At 41.5% G+C, this 22,222-nt stretch overlaps 1 protein-coding gene across 1 annotated transcript in view; it reads right to left on the bottom strand.

The window, feature by feature from the left end:
* Positions 1 to 22,010, bottom strand: part of cdkal1 (CDK5 regulatory subunit associated protein 1-like 1) — a gene marked incomplete at its 5' end in the record, with an annotated part of 202,690 nt that extends 180,680 nt beyond the window's left edge. Inside the window, 2 exons of the mRNA XM_079227879.1 lie at positions 20,569 to 20,681; positions 21,844 to 22,010. Coding sequence (XP_079084005.1) covers positions 20,569 to 20,681; positions 21,844 to 22,010 — 280 coding nt within the window. The remainder of the gene's footprint in view (positions 1 to 20,568; positions 20,682 to 21,843) is intronic.
* Positions 22,011 to 22,222: the final 212 nt, after the last annotated feature.

Below are 22,222 nucleotides of genomic sequence, written 5' to 3'. Positions count from 1 at the left end.
TAACGTGTCACATCATACAGTACATTATCCCATATTAAAACCAAAAGGTCCAGGGCTCAACTCCAATCCTACCATTGGTTTTGGTCAAATTGTTAAACCAAAAAATGTATTATCTAAAAAAGAATATGCCTCTATGATCTGGGAAAATGCATCAATGCATGTGATGACGCAGAAACCGCATCTCAGGAATAACTGTGCATTTAACACATTTATTACACCCTAAAAAGTCTATTATGATGAGTCACATCGGGCACAGAATAAAGTGGACCCAATATAACGACTACACTCTCTCACGCAGTCATATTCCCAAAGCTCGAGAGCGAGAGTGGGTGTGTGAGGACAAGTTGGGCATGTTTGATTGGAACAACAAGACAGATTCCCAGCTGACAACATTTCTGTCTAAAAGGTTCCCCCTCCTCAGGGAGTGAGAGTGTGAGTGTGTGTGTTTGTGTGAATCTGTGTGTGTCTGTACGTTTGCCTCACTGACGTGGCAAATTGTGAATGGGCCTTAGAGGACTTACGAGTTTCACCTCCAATCACATTTCACAAGTGAGCACTCACACGGACACACACAGTCACATACACACAAACTCTGAGACACACACACACACACAGTGGGGCCTTGGGGTTTTGGTGGTTGGTTTATCCGTCTAGCAGGGTGAGCAACCACTCAGCCATGGATGATAATGCAATCAACTGTCATTAGAAGGACGCTGACTGACTAGTACACACACACACACACACACACACACACACACACACACACACACACACACACACACACACACACACACACACACACACACACACACACACCCTACAGATACACACAATACACAAACACCTGTCAGTCACAAGTGGAGAAAAGAAAACTGCACACGTTGCAGCAGTAGGCTATGGTATTAACATAATTAGAGCTGAAACAATTAGTTGATTAATCAATTGACAGAAAAATTATCTGCAACTATTATGATAATAAAGTAATTGTCCTGTCATGAATCATTTATTACGGTTTTGCACTGCAGGTCGACCAAAAACAAGAAATGTGTAGACGGGACATTCGGCTCAAGATTGATATTTTTCTCACTATTTGACATTTCAGAGATTTAACAATTCATTGAAAACGTAACATGCAGATTAATCGATAATGAAATGAAAAACAAAAGTTGCAGCTCTTGGCAAAATTCATGTAAACATCAAGTTACGCAAACAGAGACATACGTGTGAACATACATGTATAAAAGAGCTAAAACACTTCCCAAGCATAGAAAAACAGAAGCACATCCTCCATCCTCGTCGGCAATCAATCTTCTGATGCAACTCCAGAGCAATACCAGTACAGAACTGGAACTGGGCGCCTCAGAGACCCAGCTTTACTCCACCCTTTGACCAACAGCTCTCTCTATTTTTACTTTGAATTATTATTCCTGGTGGCATACAGGTAGAGTTGGGAGGGTCATCAGACCTGATGTCATGCACATGGAGTTAGCAGGGCACAGGATGTTTTTTATACTTTTCTTTCCCTTTTCAAAAGATGATCCAGTTTCCGTTTTTACTGCAATACTACAACCTAATTTATAATGTCAGCCTTGTCGGAGACACACAAAATGAGCGCATTACAAAACTACATCTCATTAGGAAAGATGAAGATTGCACAGCTCCCTGCAATCAGGCCAAACCAGGCTAACTTATCCCGTCATTTTTTTCTGATTTAGATTAGGTTTTGGGCTAAAGCAAAGATGTTCAGCTGACAAATAAAATTGTCAAAAAAGTTGCTCTGTGTTTCACTTCGTACAGGTTTTTAAGATGTAGATATACATGTTGAGCAGCGCCTGCATTGGGTGATTACGATTGTAATAAGACACAAAATGAGTGATCACAAAGTCCTAAAAGTGACAATAAGGAAAGAGGCTCTTTAAATTTCAGTGTATTCGAACTTGTCAACTCTGGGCAGTATTTTCAAAAAGCTTAGTTTTCAGGAGTGGAAAAACTTAACAGATTTAAGCTCAAAATTGAGAGAAAGGGATGCATTTTCAAACACATCCGGATTAGTGTGGACATCATCTAAGCTGTCATTTCTTACAGTTCCTTTCTTTTCCTTCTCCAATACACACACACACATACATACACACACACTCAAATATACCAGACTGTCGTCCTCTCAGACTCACTGGGGGCCTTGACGGCATCTTTCCAACATATCAGCTTAGTTAAGCGGCAGAGATTCACAGCAATGGTTCTTGTAGCATGTGCATAATCTACTGTCTCCTCTCAGAGACAGCTATGGCAGTGTGTGCGCGAGCGTTGCTGTGTGTTGGTGTGTGCTAAGAAGCAGGGAGGGCATGCCAAGTTAGGCACAGCAGGGGCCCACCATAGCACTCACGCCAACAGTTTGACAACATCTTAGGGACATCTATTCTGTTGGGATTTCACTCCTGTCCTTAACAACTCTGAGTCCATTACGGCTACTGAGGAAGAGTCTGCACGGCATAGAGAGAGAGAGAGAGAGAGAGAGAGAGAGAGAGAGAGAGAGAGAGAGAGAGAGAGAGAGAGAGAGACACACACACACACACACACACACACCGGTTAATGAACTTGTGACAAAGCTCTATATTACGTTGGTCTTTAACGTTGGATGGACTATCCCGTTACGGCAGCCTCACTCTTCAAAGGTTTGTATGTAGATTGGAGGTGTTGCTTCCAGATGGCGCCACCTTCACCAGATGCAAGTTTACAGATTGCTTTAATTATGTCATCACGTTCCTCATTTGCATTGGGTTTGTATCCAAAATACTGCCAAATCCTCCGTCATCCTTTTACTGGTCAACTCCTCTGAAATCTGACTTTTGCTATTCTGCTTCTGTCACCTGACTAGGTATTGATGGCTCACTCAGTATTTTACAAATAATTGTAAATTAGAATTAACTTGCACAATTACATAATTCTTTTATATTTGCTGAATGTGCGCGTCAACAATTAATGAATGTTTTATGCCTATGGACGCATGTGGTGTGGGAGGTGGACAAGTAATAGAGTCAGTGTGTGAACCGTGTATACACGAGACGTCGACCTAATATCAGAAGAGTAAGTGGAGGTACCTCAGTGAAAGATAGCAGGCGAGCTCAGCTGAAATTGGAGCAGGAATGATGAATGCTACGAGACGAGCCAAGCGCTAATTTGGATGGCAGAGGTCTGCTTCTACTAGGCAAGATGCTGGAGTCAATCTGTCTCTCTTACATCTCATCGGACTGGGGCCCCTCTCTTCGACTAAAAGTAGTGAAATAAACTACTGAACTGGTTATACAAACAGCTTATTACATACATGTACACACTGAGCAACATAAAAGGCACATTTTTCCATTGGACCAGTGCCTAATCTACTAGAAGTTGTCAATATAGTGTTCAAACCAGAGAACAGAGGAACTTCTGTAATTAAAAAGGGTTGGAAATGTGTGAGGTGTCAGCGGGGATAAATAAATACATTTCAAGCTATCAAGTTAAAAGCAATCACTGCTAAAGATGAAAGGGCTTTGTAGGGCATTCGGGCTGTATATGGGAAAAATGTACAACAGAGGAAAGTAATGATAAACATCTGGCAGTGGATTCCCTGTGATTTTAAATGTGCATTAAGTGTGATTTATTGAGGCGCATACAGGCAGGGGATGGAAACCAGGCCTCGATAGATTTTTGCCATTACACGTCTCACCTTGCATAGATAGGATGATTTGAAGCCTCAGGTTCATGCAGTAATTGGGGCCAATCACTAGTCTGCAGCTCAGACAGAACACCATTATGATCATCAGCGCAGGCATGAAAAGATATTTCACACAGCGAGAGAGGGATTATTAGAGTCAAGGGCGCAAAAGTCAGTGTGTCTGGGAGAAAGAAGGGCCGAGAAGGTTACTGACTGACAGAGTAATATACCAATGATTTCACTTTTACCAAACACCTCAGAGTGAAAAATGGCAGACTCTTTCACCTTCTAGATGGAGGCCAGTGTAATTGCCTTCTCATTATTAAACATGATTCGACCGTCCACATATGAAGTTAGCATTTAGTCTGGTGGGGGACAGAGGAAAGTCAGAACTGACAAACTAAAAGTGACAGTCACAGACTTTGAAAGCGTCGTTCAGCTTAGCTCCTCTGCACTAAAAGAGGTTTCTGTGACAGGGGCCAAGCAGAAGGTGGCCGTCTATAACAATCTAAGTGGAGCTCAGGCGCTTCAGAAAAGTGTTATAGATGAAAACATGGCATCTGAAGAGATAAATACAAAAAGAACAATCAGTTGTACCCGATGCTTCTCTTCAGAAATAGTATACGGTGTAAGTTTTGACATTTGTTTCAGACTGGCAACAAAACATTTTTAATAAATGTTTATTTGCTACAACATTACACATTACATTTAAACTGTTTACTAGTTGCAATATTAATAAGTATAATTATGCATCTTTCTCTAAATTACAACACTATAAATATTCTGCACACAAACACACCAGTAACTGGTTTGAAAGTGGTCTGTTTCGGTGTTTCCCACGATATTCCTGAACCAGAAACTAAACTTTCTCCACTAGTTTTTAACAAGCTTTGAAACAGTTTGCCGACAAAACATGCTCGTAGTGTTTGGAGTATTCATTAATTGTCCAACTGAATGAAGTATTATTCGCAGGATATGTTTTGGTAGTTTCACATGTCAACTTGTGAAGAAGAGAAAATGCTTCATAACCTACTACCCGAACACAATCAGAAACAAAAATATGTAAAATATGCGTTTTCATTGTCACCGTTTTGGCATGTTAAAAAAGGAAAATAAATTGGACTCTTGGCTCTGGGACATGCCACAGGGCGGCCTGAAAATTGGTCTTCTTTTCTAACCTATCCTAATCAAAATAATAAAACGAAAGAGTAATTTCGCAAACCTCTTTCTCACCCAGCAAAGTGTGTGTGTGTGTGTGTGTACCTGTGCGTGACAGAGTGCATCTTTCTGTACCTCAAAGCCAACTGTCAAAACCATGCACACCATGGAAACCGCAGTCAGTTCCCCATTTCACAACAGTAACAGACGAGGCAAATATTGACACACTATTTCTCTGACATTACAAATGTGATTATATTTGCTATTTGCCCGAGGAGATGGCAGTTTATATTCAATGAGGTGAATAAACAGGCCGAGGGAAGAACATGCGTCAATTTGCTATGTACACAAAAGAGTGTAGAAGACTGAGAGGAATCCAGAAGACTGTGTGTGTGTGTTTGTTTGTGTGTGTGGGTGTGGGTGTGTGTGTTTCTCCCAGCTGTCCCCTAGAGGAGGGAAAGAAAAAGAAAGAAACAAAAGCCACCTGTATGTAAAAGCTCACCTGTCCTGGGAAAAAAAATGAAAGGGAACTGATGGCAGATGGAGCTTTAACCTTAATACAGGAGAGCCGTGGTCTGTAGTCATTAAAGAGACAATACCAATGCAACTTTTGGTTGTAGTTGTTGGGCTATGCTACTCATTGAACTAGCCTGGACCAACAGGTTCTCATGTTTCACAGATATAATAGGATACACACACATATTCAGCAATGGTCTAAGTTCAGACCGACACTATAAAGGAATTAATACAAACACTTAAAAGTCTTGCTGCGTGTTTTACTCTAAAATATCCGATAGTCACAAGCGGGACGCTGGAAGGACATTCATGTTGGGACTCTGGTTTTATTTTAATCAAGGGCCGACTGTGACTCAGTGGTAGAGCAGTGTCGTCCTTCAATCAGAGGATCGGCGGTTCGATCCCCCGGCTCCGTTAGTCCATGTGTCCTTGGGCAAGACGCTTAACCAAATTGCTCCCGCAGGCTGTACCTGCGGGGTATGAATGGGTATGAATGATTAGATAGTGCTGATGAGGTATCGAAGGTGGCACCTTGCACGGTGAAACGGGTGAAAGATGACATGTAGTGTTTTGAGCGGTCGGAAGAGGCTATACAGGTCCAAGTCCACTCAAATGTTATATACAAAGTGCTTTTCCTGGATATGCATTTATTCAGCCACAGAATTGGCATGAATGAAAATTGAAAATACATGGAAAGACTATTATTGTAAGAGTTTTTTCTTCTTCTTCTTTTTTTCTTATGTGAAGATCAATTTCCTAGTTTATCTCACGAATTGTCTGCATAAGAGACAATCGTTGAGGTAATACATTTAATCGCTCTCTTTGAATGTGAAGGTTCAACGTAGTACAATTGCCGTGTCTTTTACGTTAACCAGGGTGCTTACACAGGCATGAGACCGACACGTTAAATTGCCTTCAGGTTAATGTAAAGGGTGCTTCTCTGAACGGGGTTTAAGCTTCACTTAAATCCCCTTCATTGTGGGCGTCCTGTTCATTATCAGTTTGAACAGTTTAGTTATCAGCTGAAGGAAAGAAACCAACCTATGTGTTTGACAGGATGTTAAGTGCATAACCTCATATGTGCTGCATGCGCTGATGAGATCAGCGGAGTGCGTGTGCCACAGTCTGTCCATTGTGAACTTGTTAATAGCCAAATGCAATGCCGATTAGCTTCTATGATTAATTGGGTCTGTCAAGTTTAAATGCTTATCTTTGAGAAGTTTCATATAGAACAGTTGGTTGCCCTAAAAATAGAGAACCTACAACACAACAGGGGCCTTTTGATCAATGCTATTGGGATAATGCAATGAGGGAAATCTAGCCAACTGCTCAAAGACACACACACACACACACACACACACACACACACACACACACACACACACACACACACACACACACACACACACACACACACACACGTGTTGTCTCCATGCAAAAGCAGTTTTCACTAAGAGTAAGTTGCATCAGCTTGGTATCGTAGCTAATAACCCTTTCGCATATTTACGCTCCACATGTTAAGCGTCCTAATTTGATTAATAGTAATAATTAGACCTTCCTCTGCTTTTTTATTTCTAGGTGGAATTGAAACAATTTAGGTCATCTGGCCCCTTATTCCCAGATCCAAGCTGTGGGACATGCAAATCAGATGCAAATGCCACAGAAAAGAGAAAACTAGTTATGGGCCCGGGTAATAAATACTGAATTTAGCCTCTTGGCATTCCAAAAACACCCAGTTGGGGTTCATATGCAAATGGTATGCAAATAGCCCAGACGCAGAGAGCTTTTATTTTTCTGAACCTGAGAACTGGTGGCTTCGCAGAGGCACATAACATGTCGTTATGTTGTTGCCGGTTTGAAGCCAGCTCATGTTGCCATCCCCAGACAACTATCGCAGATAGAAGAGGAGGCAGAGACGGTAGAAGAGAGGAAAGGAAGACAGGAGAAAAGATGTTCAAGACATTAGATGAGAGGAGGAAGACAAGAGGGTTAGACAAGGAGAATGGGAGGGATGGCATGTAATTTCAAAAGTAAACCCTAGACACTGTTGGCTGCTGATTAGAGGATCAGTGTGGAGACGAAGGAAGAAAGACAAACACCGAGTGTAAGGGACACAATTTGACTGTGGGAAGGAAAGTAAAAAAAAAAAAAGAGACTAAGAAAGGTTGAACATGAGTCAAAAAAGACGAGGATGAACATACCAAAGAGAAAACAGAAAAGAAGCTAACAACTTTGAGACCGACTGAAGTAAAAACAAGAAATCGGAAAAATTCCCCACGACAGACTTGTGGTGTGACCAGATTACATGCAAAGTCATTGCACAGTCGCGATAGTGTCACACATTTCTGCAACCTGAGTCACACGATTGGCGCTGGTAGCACCGTCATTCAGACGCTGTTGTGGGACTACGGATAATATTATGAACCCAGACACCATGGAGTTTGATGTTCCGACGCATGTGGAATTTACACAACAAGTATAAAGCAGAAATAGAGGTTATTTCCATGGTGAATGGCGGAAACGGTAACTGTTTTTTACGGAGATAAGCCACGGAGACCGCAGTTCCTGGAGGAGTCACAAGGGCGTTTGATGTTCCGACATTTTTGGGACTTTTACAACAAGTATAACGTAGAAATAGTGGTTAATTCGTCCATGGTCGATAGCGGAAATGATAGCTCTTTTCACGGAGATAAGCAACGCCCCCTTTGACGCGGCGAGGGAGAGAGATTTATAGGTTTGTCTTTGAAAGTATTAAGAGTAAATGTAGGGGGGAAAGCATATTGAATGAGGAAAGCTAGATAAACAAACACACACAAAAAAAAAAAAAAAAAAAAAAAAAAAAAAAAAAAAAAAAAAAACACACAGTTGGCTGATTGAGCTTAAATCAAAAAAAGAGGGGAAAGGCTAGATGTAGCAAATTAATCTGGAGGAAACACATTGTGCACGCACAACACATGATAAGCTTAGTGGACCACCTTGTTCAATTGGCAATGTCTCCCCAAATTACACGCATCACTGGCACATGCACACGCGCACAAACACACACACACAAACCATGCTACGTCTCCACCTGCTGTTCCACCATATTAGAAATAATCACTATAATGCTCTTAATTGAAACCCTGCGTTGCCCTGAACACATCACCTGATCTCTCTACCTGCAATGCCACCACATTTAAAATGAACACCTCAAAGCTCTTAATCACAGACTCCACCATGCAACACATTCACACACACAAGCTTAGCAGTGAAAGGAACGTGGATGTTGGCAGGTAGACTGGTGATTAGAGACGCCGTTCTGCTGAAAGTAAAATCACTTTACGCAAATGTAAAGTAGTACAATTTGCTCGTATACCTTACAACCTTTGAATGCATTTACGTACACCAATCAATAAGGGTGGTCTGTTTTTTGAGATTCTGCATTTTGAACGTCCACTTATCTCTTGTGATTGTGAGAACTCTGAAAGCAAAACCTGTAACGAAAGGATGTATCCCGACACAGGCGTGAAGGTAAAGCACACAAGGATATGACTGTAGCAATGGAGGAATCAAGCAAATTAAAAACTACTGTAAATAAACACAACAGAAGGCCGAATAAAAAAAAAAAAGGCAAAAACACATACCCAAGATTAAAGACAACATTTGGGATATTTGTCTGATTTTACCAGTTATAACCAAGTAATATTATCCACACCTTTGCACTCACTGTCCTATGAGTATAACGAGCTTCTTTAAAACCGCATATTCTCAATCACACCATTTCCAAGCCAGCATTTTATTTGATTATTAAAATTGAATGATGAAAAATGACAACAGGAATCTCAATGGATAATCCTATGCAACTGTTGGAAGTGTTTTAATACCACAAAGCTGCCTATGGCATTGTGTGTGAGTGTTTGTGCACACATACTGTACATGCTTGCTTGCATGTCTGTCTCCATGCATCTGTGCATGAATACATTAGCTAGGTGGGGCGAACATGAAGCCAAATCCCAGAGAATTTGCCTCCTAATTAATAAATCATTACAAAATGGAACAATTTATAGTGTTTTCCATTGTAAATAATTGATGCCTTTGTTCATAGACAGAGTTAATCATGGGTCCCGCTTTTCCCCGGGCCAAAAATAAAAAACTGAAAATAATAGGACAAAAAAGGAAGGAAGATCTGCAGCACAAATAAAAATAACAGGCCTAAAAAGCGGCGAGGAAAATGATAGAGAGCAGGGGTGTGGGGGTTGCGCACACGCACACACACACACACACACACACACACACACACACACACACACACACACACACACACACACACACCTCTTCCTTCTAACAGATTCCATTGAAAACAGATGGCATCGGAATTATCTGAAGTCCCGTCACTGTCTTTTTATATGCTAATCTACCTCCTACACACACACCCAAAGTGTCTTTAATCAGATATCCGGTCAGAGACGTTAAATCAAGCTGAGACAATCATGCTGCTAGCGTAGAGCAATACACAGAGACAGGTAGTCAGACACCTGTGTGTCAATCCACTTAACGCCGTGAGACTGGCAATGTGTAGAGTTTTGAACACAGCCAGGGTGACGCTGCTTGCCGCAGTCCACGAGGCTTTTAAATTGAATAAAGGGTTACTTAAATGAATGCTGCACCACGGCTGAATGTTTTAGCAACATGACAAAACTTTCTTCGCACAATATTGACTTATCTATCAATATTTCCCAGCACTCAGTCAGAAAAAAACAGAATAGTCACAGCAGGAGCCCCGTTGTTTTCTGTTCTGCTTAATTTATTTTCTGACTTAAGCTAAATTAAATGCTTGAAGCCACAATGATTCAGCCCTGCATGTGCTGCATAATAATAACTGCTGCAAAGTGAAGGCAGCGATAGGTGTGGTGGCGTTTACTGTCAGACCACCTCAGAGACAGTGATGGTGCTTGAGATGGATTTAGAGGTTGATTTTTGAAAAAGGGAACATTTTCTAAATGTGATTATATAAAAAAAATAAAAAAATACAACTTGCATATGTAGAAATCCGTTGTAGTTTGTGAGCAACCAAATTACCAATGGGCTAACTCCTTGAGCTTAAAATGGCCCATTTTAAAAAGGCCTCCCATTCCTTCCTTTTAACTTTCCGCTGTACACAATCCAAGGAAAGATCATATGTGTAGCCATTTTTGCATTTATAAAGTCAGGATACCGAAGCATGACTGGACTGATATGTGACCAAAACATAGACAGAGGCAAATATATGCTTGTCATAACAGTCCTGGTCCACCATTGATCAAGAATCAACCACAGTCTCAGGATGACGAGAGTAAAGACGTATTCAAACCACAACTGTAAAATAAATCAAACCCAAAAGGCTGAACAACCACTCCCTCGTACAAACACACACGTCAGCAGGGACATTGTGAGGACAGATCCATTGAGTTCATATTTGAAAACCGCACACACACGCACACACAGATCAGATATCAAACGGCAGCGTCTGTCTGGAAGATTAGAAAAGCCATCTGTCCGCCATGTGGGAAGCCTCAGCTTATCAATAAACTTCACACTATTCTGTGTGTGTGCATATATATATATATATATATATATATATATATATATATATACTGTGTGATTGTGTGTTTGATCCAGCCACTCAGTATGGGATGTAAATTAGAGGGACAGAAACAAAATAACACAAATAACCACTTCCTCTTTTGGTTGGCCTCATTGGTTTATTTAGACTGAATTCAACCAGGCCTCGTGCCATCCCTGAGCGCTTGGTCCAAGTACTGCTATAATAACACATTTTCAGGATAAATCACTCTTAGAAGCATTCATTTTGCAACACAACCAGACACACAAACACACAGACCGCTTGGAAATGACTTATGCCCACCCTTAATGCGTAATCAATACATAGCAGTCGATCTCTTTCCTTGCTAAACATTACCTGAACTCACTCTATAAAACTTTCCCCTGTATCGATCTGTACGACTAATATAACCCCGAGATGAGAGGAGAGCAAGGATTCATGAGAAGTGAGAGCCTCAAAGAAAGAAAGTGCATTTTAAATAGTTGACATTGAATGTGAAAGTGAATAAAAGTGTATGTGCTTACACACCTCTTCAAGCAAATCCCAGCTCCATTATTACTTGTCTCCACACCATGCCTTGCAGAGTGGACCGCAGAAAAGCTATTAGGTCTCTAACCTGTGGATGACACTCCACCCAACACACAATTTCACTCTGGTCAAGCAAGGTCGTGACGATGCTTCCAGTCAAGTCATCTTTTCTGCTTGGTGATCAAGGTTACTCTGTCCGATGATTCAAATTAAGCCCAGTGCTCAAATCATCCGCGGCTTTTAAATCCACTTTATCTAATATCTGTGCTCTCACATGGAAATCTAGCACAGTGTCTGATCTCTCCTTCATACATATAAATTAATCAGCTGAGACGCATGTAGAATTAATTTTTTACAAAAAAAAAAAAAAAAGGACAGAAGTGCACACTCACATACACACACCCAAGCACACTCACACACTGTCTTGTATAAAGATACCTGCTATGACCTACCAAGGTACTCCCGTATTCTTTTGTTGAAATTTCTGACTGGTCCTTGCACAACTCATGAATTCATACAACACATACACACACACACACACACACACACACACACACACACACACACACACACACATACACCTCTCCCTTCACTCACAGGTAGCCAGTGCTTTCATTTCAGCAGGTGGCCTCATATGAGCATCCACACACACAACGATACAGGTCAACCCTGCTTTCCATTTCAGCGGGTGGTCGGCGAGTAATGGCACTGATGGCTGAACATTGGACACTCAGACAGAAAACCCGGGTTATCTTCCAAAACAACACAAAAAGGGCCAACGGAAATTGAGGGAGGCAGAAAAAACCCAAAGGGGGCCTTGAAAAGTCATTTGTCCTTGGATGCCCAACTCTCAATTTCTTTTCATCCATGTCACCCACAGACAGTCTCCACCCACACCCGCAGCCTGGCATGCCACGTTAATTACTAATGTCTTTCAAGCTTTCATTTCCTCTTCATGAAGGAAATTACATTTGTTTTCCTTGTTGAGTCAAGATGACAGAGAAAACAAAAAGGACAAATTACAAGTGAGAAAGACCAAAAAGTATCTTTCAGCTTGTAAAAAGGAGCAGACAAGCTAATTATTAAGAAAACAGAGAAAGCAAAGCGAGTTGTCAAATGTCAAAGAATATAGATCATCTTGCTTTGGTCTTTTTAGCTTTACTGTCAAGGAGTCCGACATTATAATGCGCCGTTTGTCCTCCAAGAGAAGAAAGCTAACTAAGTGAGTCCCTGACATCACTCAATTGTACAAATGAACACATGTAATTGGATAAAACCACTGACATTTTGAAATTAGGACAGTTTGTGGTGTCAAATCATGTAAATGAAACTCAATTCACCCTTATTAACCCATTGTTTGCTCCGTCTTATCCATCAGGGAAACTCAATGAAACTTTTAAGCTCAAGGTTGATGAAAAATATATTTTATTTCACAGTAAACTGAGGCCTCAGTGGACACAACATGCCCAACACACCCACAGCCACATGCGTTGCCCACTGAGCAGCTCAAGTTAAGATGCTGGGGGTTAAACGCCTTGTTAAATGGCACCGGAGGCAACATGTTGAAGCATTACTCCTTTACCTCTTTTTCAGTGTGGACATGCTGGTCTGAGATTTAAAATGGAGGACATTAGCGTTCATATTTTTTGCTATTAGGCCACCTCTGCTGCCAGAATGTGTGTAATTTCCTTACTTTGATTTAAGGCTCAACCCTTTGAGTGCGAGCACAACCTGGCTTCACCACTCATCCCTTTTCCAGACAACCTCCTATCCTTGTTTCTCAGCCCCTCCCTTCCTCAATCCCCTCCACCCCCAAGCCATTCCCTCGGTTCTTGCCTTTTCCCATTACTCACATCCCCTCCATGATATTCCCATTATATCCCTTCAGTGTATTCCCAATCCCTGTGGATTGCGGTGGTATTGCTGGGATAACAGGAGGTTGGCTGGCTTCTGCTGGGAATAGGGAATAGGCTTCCTTCCTCTTGAGGGACGCAGCAAAGGAACCAACCATCCAGCTCCCCCCTTCATTTATCTCTAGCTTTCTTCATCAGAGAAAGTCAGAATGAACAAATGAATGAACACTGCAGCAGTGACGCTTGGATTCATCCTTCTTCCTCTCCTACCTTTAGTGCATCTTTCTAGTTTGAGAAACAAGGCTAAGATTTCACCCTTTGGGGAATCAATTTGTTCTTGTTTTTTGCCTTTTCTCAGAGGAATAAGGAGTGGTCTCGCTTTCAGTCGACTGGCTTTCCTTGCTTACTCATGGGATGTGCTACTAGCAATAAGGGAGCTCTTCCTGTCCTTAGAGAAATGAGTGCCAGAGAGAAATAATCCTCATTCCCTCCGGCAGTCCCTGACTAACGCTAGTGGGCATCTGGCGTTAGGCGGCAAATTGACAATTTATGTTTTTAACCAATGACTCAATTAATAATGTGGATGATGAAAAATTGCAAGAAAAGGATGACACCATTAAATCCCTCAACTTATCAGGTCGGTTTGTGTTGCCGACAGAATTTCTTACCGAAGAGTAATCAATGGATAAGATTGACCCCTGATCCCCCTTTTCCTCAAGTTATCCGATTTCCCTTCATCTCCTCTATCCGTAGTCGCCTCAAGGGAATCTTAAAGGCACGAATGGCCGGGGTCCCTAATCCCATGGCCTCTAAATTGTTACTGGGTGCTCGCTACACGTGGGTCACCTTGTAGGACCAACACACACACACACACACACACACAGATCACTATAATCTCCTGGCCCCTAAATGGTTACACTTGACTGCGTAGACTCATGGGCCTATTTGTAGGACCGTAGACAAATTCAAAGCCTTGCAACTGTGTGACAGAAAGAGATGTGAGAGGGCTATCCCTTTATCACAGTATTGCTCTGTTAAAACCACACATACATAAGACAAAAATGTACTTCTATACACCGGTGTGTGTACTTGGGACTGCAATTGCAATAATTTCCATCATCAATTCGGACAAAATACTAAGTGAGATAGTAAAACACAAGAAGTTGTTTTTTGTGATTGCAAAAAGCTCGTACAAAAGGACACCTGTTTTGCTGAATGACAACTTTAATATTCAAAGCAGTTTTACTCAACACAGCATTTACATATCCATATTTACATATTAACAGCCTGTCTACCTGCCAAACATCTGCGCTGAACTTGAAGATATTGAATTTAATCTATCCAATTTATATAAAATGATGAAATGTATTTATTTTGGTTCCATTTCTAGTCCGATGTATATTCAGTTTCTAATTGTTCTTTTTCTCACAACTATGACATTTGATTCTTTACCATTTGCTTGACCTCCTTTTTTCTTTTCTATACATCTCTGTTGTTGTCTTTCAGTCCTCAAACCCCTCCCCTCTTATCTCTCCTCTATATTCCTCCATCTATCCATTCCTTCAGATTTACCAGAGTCTAGTTGCATATTGCTCTCCATGTTCATCTCCCTTTTTCCGATCGTCACTTCGGATGATTTTGGCTTCATTTGCATCTGCATCGCTCGTCATTACCCTTCATCCCAGCACCCTCCATTCCCCGCTGACTCTTCCTCTAGTCTTTCACTGCATCCCTTTGCCCTTTTATCTTTTTCACCCCTTCCCTCGCTCTCAATCAGCAAAGTGGGACTGACACACATCACAGAGTTGGAAGATAGTGGAAAGACAGAGCCAGCATACAGTTTCTCTCAGACGCGTAAACGCATCAGGCGATATGTATAATCTTGCAGAATGACGGCTGTCAGAAGCTGAACCGTCTCTCATACACTTTCTTCATACAACATCAATTCCCACCACGTCTGCTACTGTGTGTGAGAAGAGCGATTTTGTGTGTGTGTGTGTGTGTGAGAGCTGGATGTCTGAGCTAACGTGTGTGTGTGTGTGTGTGTGTGTGCGAGAGGTGGAGTCAGAGTGAACATTGTAAGTTTTCATTGGCTGTAACATTGCGGCGTGTAATGTTGCGTAGCACGCAGTCGGCCAATCAGATGGTCCCCACACACTCCGTTTTATGAATGAGACGGCATGTATGCGAAGTACACACACACTCTCAGAGTGAGAATACTCGACAGTGATGTAATACAATCACAGAGCAGTAGACGCGCGTGTAACTCTAATGCAGTACGAGCTGAATCAGAACAGTTCAGCAATGTTTCTGCTACATTTCTGAATACTGCCAATTACAAATATCCTGGAAAATGTATATACAGATGGAAAAACAAAAGAAAATGAATTGTCTGCAAATGTCACATACCCTTTATACCAGTGAAATGCTGGTATATCTAAATAAAATGTACAAATATGCAGAATGTTTTTCTTCCTTCTTTGAAAATGTATTTATTGATAACTCATATATAACACCTGATGCATTTAATTTCAATCATAATTTAAAAAGAAGGCAATAGTCTAAATAACACCGTAAAGTAACATGGTATGCAACACGTCCGGCTTTTTATACCCGCAGCGACACCTCAAATACTTGCTCATCAATAAAGCTCATCTAAACGGCTCACATCCTCATATCCTCCAACCGTCTGTGTCCAAACCAGGAACTGAGAACGCCTCATTTGGCTGACATTGTGTACTGGGGAGTAATTTTGCCTAACCGGTATGTAAAATCATAACTGAAGTGCTGTGTGTGCGGCTGGCTGGCAGAGAGGACATTGGGAGGGGAGGAGAGCAGCCAAAAACAATCAAAATATCCTGGTGTGACTTTCCATGAAGGGTGTGCGAGTGTTTGTGTATGCACGTGCGTGTGTGTGCGCCCATATGCGAGTATACACGCCTTTCTATGAAGTCACTATTTGGCACATTGCTCTGCTGCTCAAATGTGGTTCATTTGCATCAGTGCGGTAGCATCCTGAGTAAACAGTGCCCCCTTTAGTCGTGCAGAGGAACAGCAGCTCGGGGCGAGCCACGCTGAACAAACAGGCAGTCTAACAAGAGCGGAGACAATGAAAGCAGAGATGGAAAGTGGCACAGGTTGCTGTAAGAGTAACAAGGAAAGACACAAATTCAGGGGAGTATATTTGCTTCAGTTTGTGCAGAACCACGAAACAGATATTTTAGGGCTGAATAAATGAACCGGCTGGTGGTAATCACCTCAACTGGTAAACACCAAGACATTTGAGGAGAAAAAAAATGCACATGTCCTATATACCATATTAAAAATGTATATTGTGTATGTGCAAAGATGCTGCTGAACTGAAGAATGAGGAGCGGCCACCCCTCATCCCAACAGTGACCAATCTTTCTAACCTCCAGCCACTTTATATTCAACCTGAATCAATGAGGCTCGTTAGGTAAAAGTCGACATGATGTCGTACAGCATTACATTATATTGATTTCAGGTTAATAGCGGTGGTAACAAGGCACTGGCTACATTGTATCAACATTAATGATAACATAAGATTGTGTGTAGGCTTCAAGGACTGAAAGTTACAACTTTAGAAACTATGAATGAGAATACAGAGTAGGTTTTTCAGAAGGATGACCTCATCCTGATATTGCGGCGATGCATTCTTTCAACAAAAGGCTCTTCCATTGAGCCAAGGCTGCCACCTAGAGGCCGCCAGAGGAACTGCTACTATGTCTCAAGAGGTGATGTCATAGTTTCAGAGAGAGAGAGAGAGAGAGAGAGTTAGAGAGGGAGATGAAGGAGGGTCAGGGGGTGTGAAAGAGAGAAAACAGGCAGGAAGTATGAGGAAAGGGAGAGTGAGAAGGTGATGTCATGTTTTCAGAGCTGTGGAAGCTGTCTTTGTCCAAACTCTTTTGATTAAACTCTGCAGATCGGCACTGCGGCTATAAACAGACACTACAGGAGGTATCCGCCTGATACCATAGGACATCATCATGTGAAGGACATAACAATCTGACACACAAAGGATAATGTTTAACCAACTCGACGTCCTAATTTTCAGTCTGGCCACATACTAGACACTACATCCTTCAGAAGCCCAATTCAGTCCTTGTCATTCCAGACTATTCCACTCTCTACAATTTCATGCTATTCTAGACAATTGCATTGCATTCCATACTATACCATTCAAAACAATCACCACCCCTCCTGAGTGTAATCTCCCCTGATTCTGGCCATGACAGGCAATTTCTCCTTCCAACAACCTCTCAGTGAAAAACAATGCGTGTGGAAACGCACACCCAAAGAAGATGAGGGGGCGATATAAAGAAAGTGACGTCGGAGGAAAGAGACAGAAGAGACGCACAGAGAAAGCACACAAAAGGAAAAGACGGATAAAAAGCAGAGAAGAGGGAGACAGAAACCAAACTAATCCTTTAGCTTAATCAGTGAGACACTGACCTTTAAAGTACATTGCTGGGAGTGAGAGAGAGAGAGAGAGAGAGAGAGAGAAAGAGACAACAAGACTGAAGGAGGGAGAGTATTCTCAAGCATCCTCTGTAAAGGAGTTAGGCTTCTCTGAGCTACATGGTGGGATACATTCATATCAACTGAAGTGGTAAATAACGGAGAACTGCGCTTTTGCTAAGCCGTTATCATATTGTTAGAACTTTACTTCATTCACAACCTCAACAGAACCCGTTGTAAAGAAAGACCTCTTCTTCTATTTTGAGGTTGAAAACCTTTATGTTTCTTTCTCACAGGCACACACACACACACACACACCAGGTGATGTGTCTTATCTTGAAGAATACGGTCTGTCAAATATGCCCAAACAGAATAAACAATGTTCTTGTTAATTTCATATTGAGTTGTATAAAACAACAAAAAGCAAGATAATGGGGAGAGGACTGATTTTTATTTATTTTTTATCATCCGGATCTGTGTGGTCACTGCTTGGTACTACTTTAAGGAGAAGAGAAGGACACAGAAATAAACCTAATCTAGAGATTAGAAAAATTCAATATCCATAAAAGCATGCTTTAACCTTATTACCTGAGAGTGTATTACATTACAGCGTCTTCGTCTTGAAATGCGTCTTTATCTGCTGAGGACCTTCAAACCACCAGAGAAGCTATGAACTGTAATCCAATTCTGAGACAGATATGTAGAATACAGATATTAAAGTGGGAATACAAAACAACTCTATAAAACAAGTCTTCACCGAACTCACTTCCTGAGAGACGATTGCCACCGTTCCACTATATATTTATGTTTCTCTGCAGCAGCAGTCAAACTCCGGCCCGCCCCCATCTCTCTTCAAAGCTCTGACAGGTGTCTTCATTGAAAACACTTTCATAACAAGCGTTGCACTTGGTGGATGTGTGTCATCTGTAACGACAGTGGCATTACGCTGCCATTATCAGCATAGTGAACGGCATAGTGCACTGGGGGGAAAACGTTGCCAAAATTGCCAAAGAGAAAGAAAAGCGCAGCAAAGTGGGAGCCAGCCCTTTAAACGCAAAAGTCTGTCATTGATTGACGGACTAAGTGAGTGATAAAATAACACCAGTTAGTGCACTTTCAAAGTGAATATGTGGCACAGTGGTTTCCACTGGTAACGGTTTTGCCACCACAGCAAAAGAAGAAGAAAATAAAGATATCACTCAATAAAACAAAATATCTCGCCATCAATCATATGGAAAATGATTGATCTGAGAACATGACTGCCACAAATAGGCCTATATAGAAGCAAATAAATGCAATTAGGAAGTACAATTATTATTAATAGACACATTCTGTCTTATAAAAGTGTGCGAAAGGGGATTACTTAAAATATGATTATTTGTTTAACTTCATTCTTAAATGCCTCTAAAACCAGAGGAGATCTACATTTGTTTAAATCAGGATTTGCGAGAAGAAACTGCTATTCTATATTCTTTGTTGTCATATTCTTAGTCTCAAACATAACTACTTCAGTACAATTTAGGGACAAATATTACTGGGACCACGAAAGAAACTTTCAGATGAACATTTGATATCCAGGGACTCACAATATATCAAAACCGACTATCCCGGTAACAATGTTGCCACAATTTAGCACACTGGCCATACATGGTACAAGTATGTGCATGTGTGCACATAATCAGGATGGTACCACTTCCACCTCATTTTGAGAGAGGAAAAACCCTGTAAAAAAATCAGAGTTTAAATAGACCACACACTTAATACCAAGCCTTTGGAAATGGTTTAACACAGGATCTGCTACTGCGCCAAGAGACACAGGTCGTATATGAGGAGAGCTCAAGAGGCAGAAAAAAAACACTGTTTTGCCTTTATTTGATAGACAGAAAATGGCAATGGGAGAAGAGGGAAAGGTTTGACATGCAACGATGGTCCCAAAGCTGGAATCAAAACCCGGGACATTGCGGTAATGAGCCATGCACTGTAACCGCCCAGCAGCTACCAATGTGCTCCAGAGAAAACTATTAAAACCATAAAGGTGGAAAAGATAGAGATCAAGGGTCTAACTACCAGATGAGAGGCTGGATGGGGGCTTGTTGGCCTGTGTTCATGAGTAAATTGTGCCCGTGTGTGTGTGTGTGTATGTGTGTGTGTGTGCATCTGCATTTTTGAAGTGTGTGATTAATGTCCCTCTATGGCTGTGGAGACCCCATGGTGAGAGAAATGCCTGAGGGGTTAATATCACTCTCTTTTTTTTAGCGGGCGTGTGCACACTCGCGCACACACACTGTTTGTAGAAAGACACAGTACAAACACCCATACTGTATTTGTGTAGATACTGCATAACTAAGAACAAAACCTGGCACAATAACTACCTTTTTTCATTGACTGTGACAAAAGGCTCTTTGTTGACATCCCAAACACAGCAAAATAAGAAGAAAAGAGACAAAACTAGCAGAGGGCAGAGTCTCTGCAGATACCGCCACACATTTACACAGCCAAATACTGCATAATATACCTTCAACTGTGTTTTACCTAAATGCATTTGCTTGGTTGAGTGTGTTGAACAGCACACAGACTAAAAATCTCAATTCAGAGCAAAACAAAGTATGCCACTGGAATAACACAAGAGGCAGAGCTTACTTACAAAGCAAGACTGCCCCCTTGTGTTGAATCATATTAATGACATCAGTTCTTATAACAGATGATGTCATTTTTGCAATAGACTTAATACAAACCAGCAAAAATAAATAATCTCTCACCAGTCATCTTGTATCCGCTGGCAGCTAGCTGACCGGCCATGTACTCTCCATCCGAGTTGTTGTGACTGCAGCCCCACGTTTTCATCCAGATTGTTTGGGTGCCAGGGATCAAACTAGAGGAAATAAGGAAATATGTTCTTGTTATATGATGTGTGGAAATCAAAAAAAAAAAATGGTATCTAGAACTAATGTTATTTCGTAAAACTGATGAAGTTTAGTGTAGTGGGAGAGACTGCTAAGGTGCTTTCACACCTAACCTGTTGGATTTAGGCTGGTGGGAAAAAGGTGAACGCAACTCTGGTGCAGCCAGACCGAGACCACTTATAAAACCAAAGTGTCAAAGTGGTTAAAAAAAGAACTTTTGTCTGTGGTGCGTTCACACCAAAAGAGTTGTGAATTATTCGTGCGAGTAGATTACATGTAAAGTCAATGCACAGATGTAAATGGCGCTTTTTCGCCGTAGTTGAACTATTTCCACTGGCGAAAAATTCGCCCGACGCCGAGTTGCGAAAGCCAATCAGCGTTGAGATGCTCCGCCCGTCGTCACCGCCGTCGCTAAATCAAACTGCTGGTCTGCTGAAGGAGCGCTGGAAGCGGCTTCATTCAGACACTCGTCCTGGAGGAGTCGGAGCTGTGTGCGACGACGGATAATATTATGAAAAAAGGTAACTGTTTTCACGGAGTTAAGCCACGGAAAAGCCGTGCCCCCTTTCCGCCGTGCCCCCTTTCCGCCACGGAAAAGTGAATGACGCAAATTAACCACATAAAGTCGAGCGAGTAAACTCAAGGGAATAAGCGTTGGAAAATACAAAGCGAGTGAACTTCTGTAAAATTACTATAGGACAGCTCTCTTATTTATACGTGTCCATCATTTTTCATGACATATGAGGACCAGTGGCAACCTAAACTAACAAAGCTCTCAATTCAATTTATATTGATTTATTCATATTCACAAGAGAAGTTAAATATAAACAAGGAGCAATAAAAGGCTGCACGGCTTTCTGGCTGTCACCAGACTTTAGTTTCCCCCTCCAGACCCATGTATCCTCGATGCAATTCTGCCTTTGACTTAATACTTATTTGACTGAACGGAGGGAAATTAAACTGTTAAAAAAAAAAAAAAAAAAATCCTGAAAAGAATGCAGATTGATTTTATTACTTGCAGTTATTTGAACTCTGGGGGGGGTGATCTCATCAGCCTAAAACATACTGAATACAGGCGATATCGCAAACTCGTCCTGAATTACTGCTCCACTTTTTAAACATTTCACAAACCTGTCAGTTTGGAGCTCCTCGTGGCTCAGCTCCTCTTTTTTCTTCCTGGACCTTGGCATAATGCTCTTTCTAGCAGACTGTCTCTCGAGAGGAGTTGGGTCGCTAGAGGACACCATGTCCTCAATGTCATCAATGTCCGCAATCAGAGAGTCACAGGCGGACGGCATGATGGTCTGAAAATGAGAACGATCCATCGTCAGCACAGCATTATTCTATACACTGTCTATCAACAACTGTGAGCAGTCAAGTGAACCCAGTGAGTACTGAACCCAGATTACCCAAAAATGGGCACATTATTAAATATTTTATTTTCTCAATTAAGCAATTGTCAGAAAACCAATGGGCTTTTTCTTTAGACCAAGTTAATGTCATCCAATGC

The sequence above is a fragment of the Taurulus bubalis genome (assembly GCF_910589615.1).
Source record: "Taurulus bubalis genome assembly, chromosome: 12".
In the NCBI taxonomy this organism is placed as follows: domain Eukaryota; kingdom Metazoa; phylum Chordata; class Actinopteri; order Perciformes; family Cottidae; genus Taurulus; species Taurulus bubalis.
The sequence above is the reverse complement of the archived record's forward strand: the minus strand, read 5'-3'. Positions and strand labels throughout refer to the sequence as shown.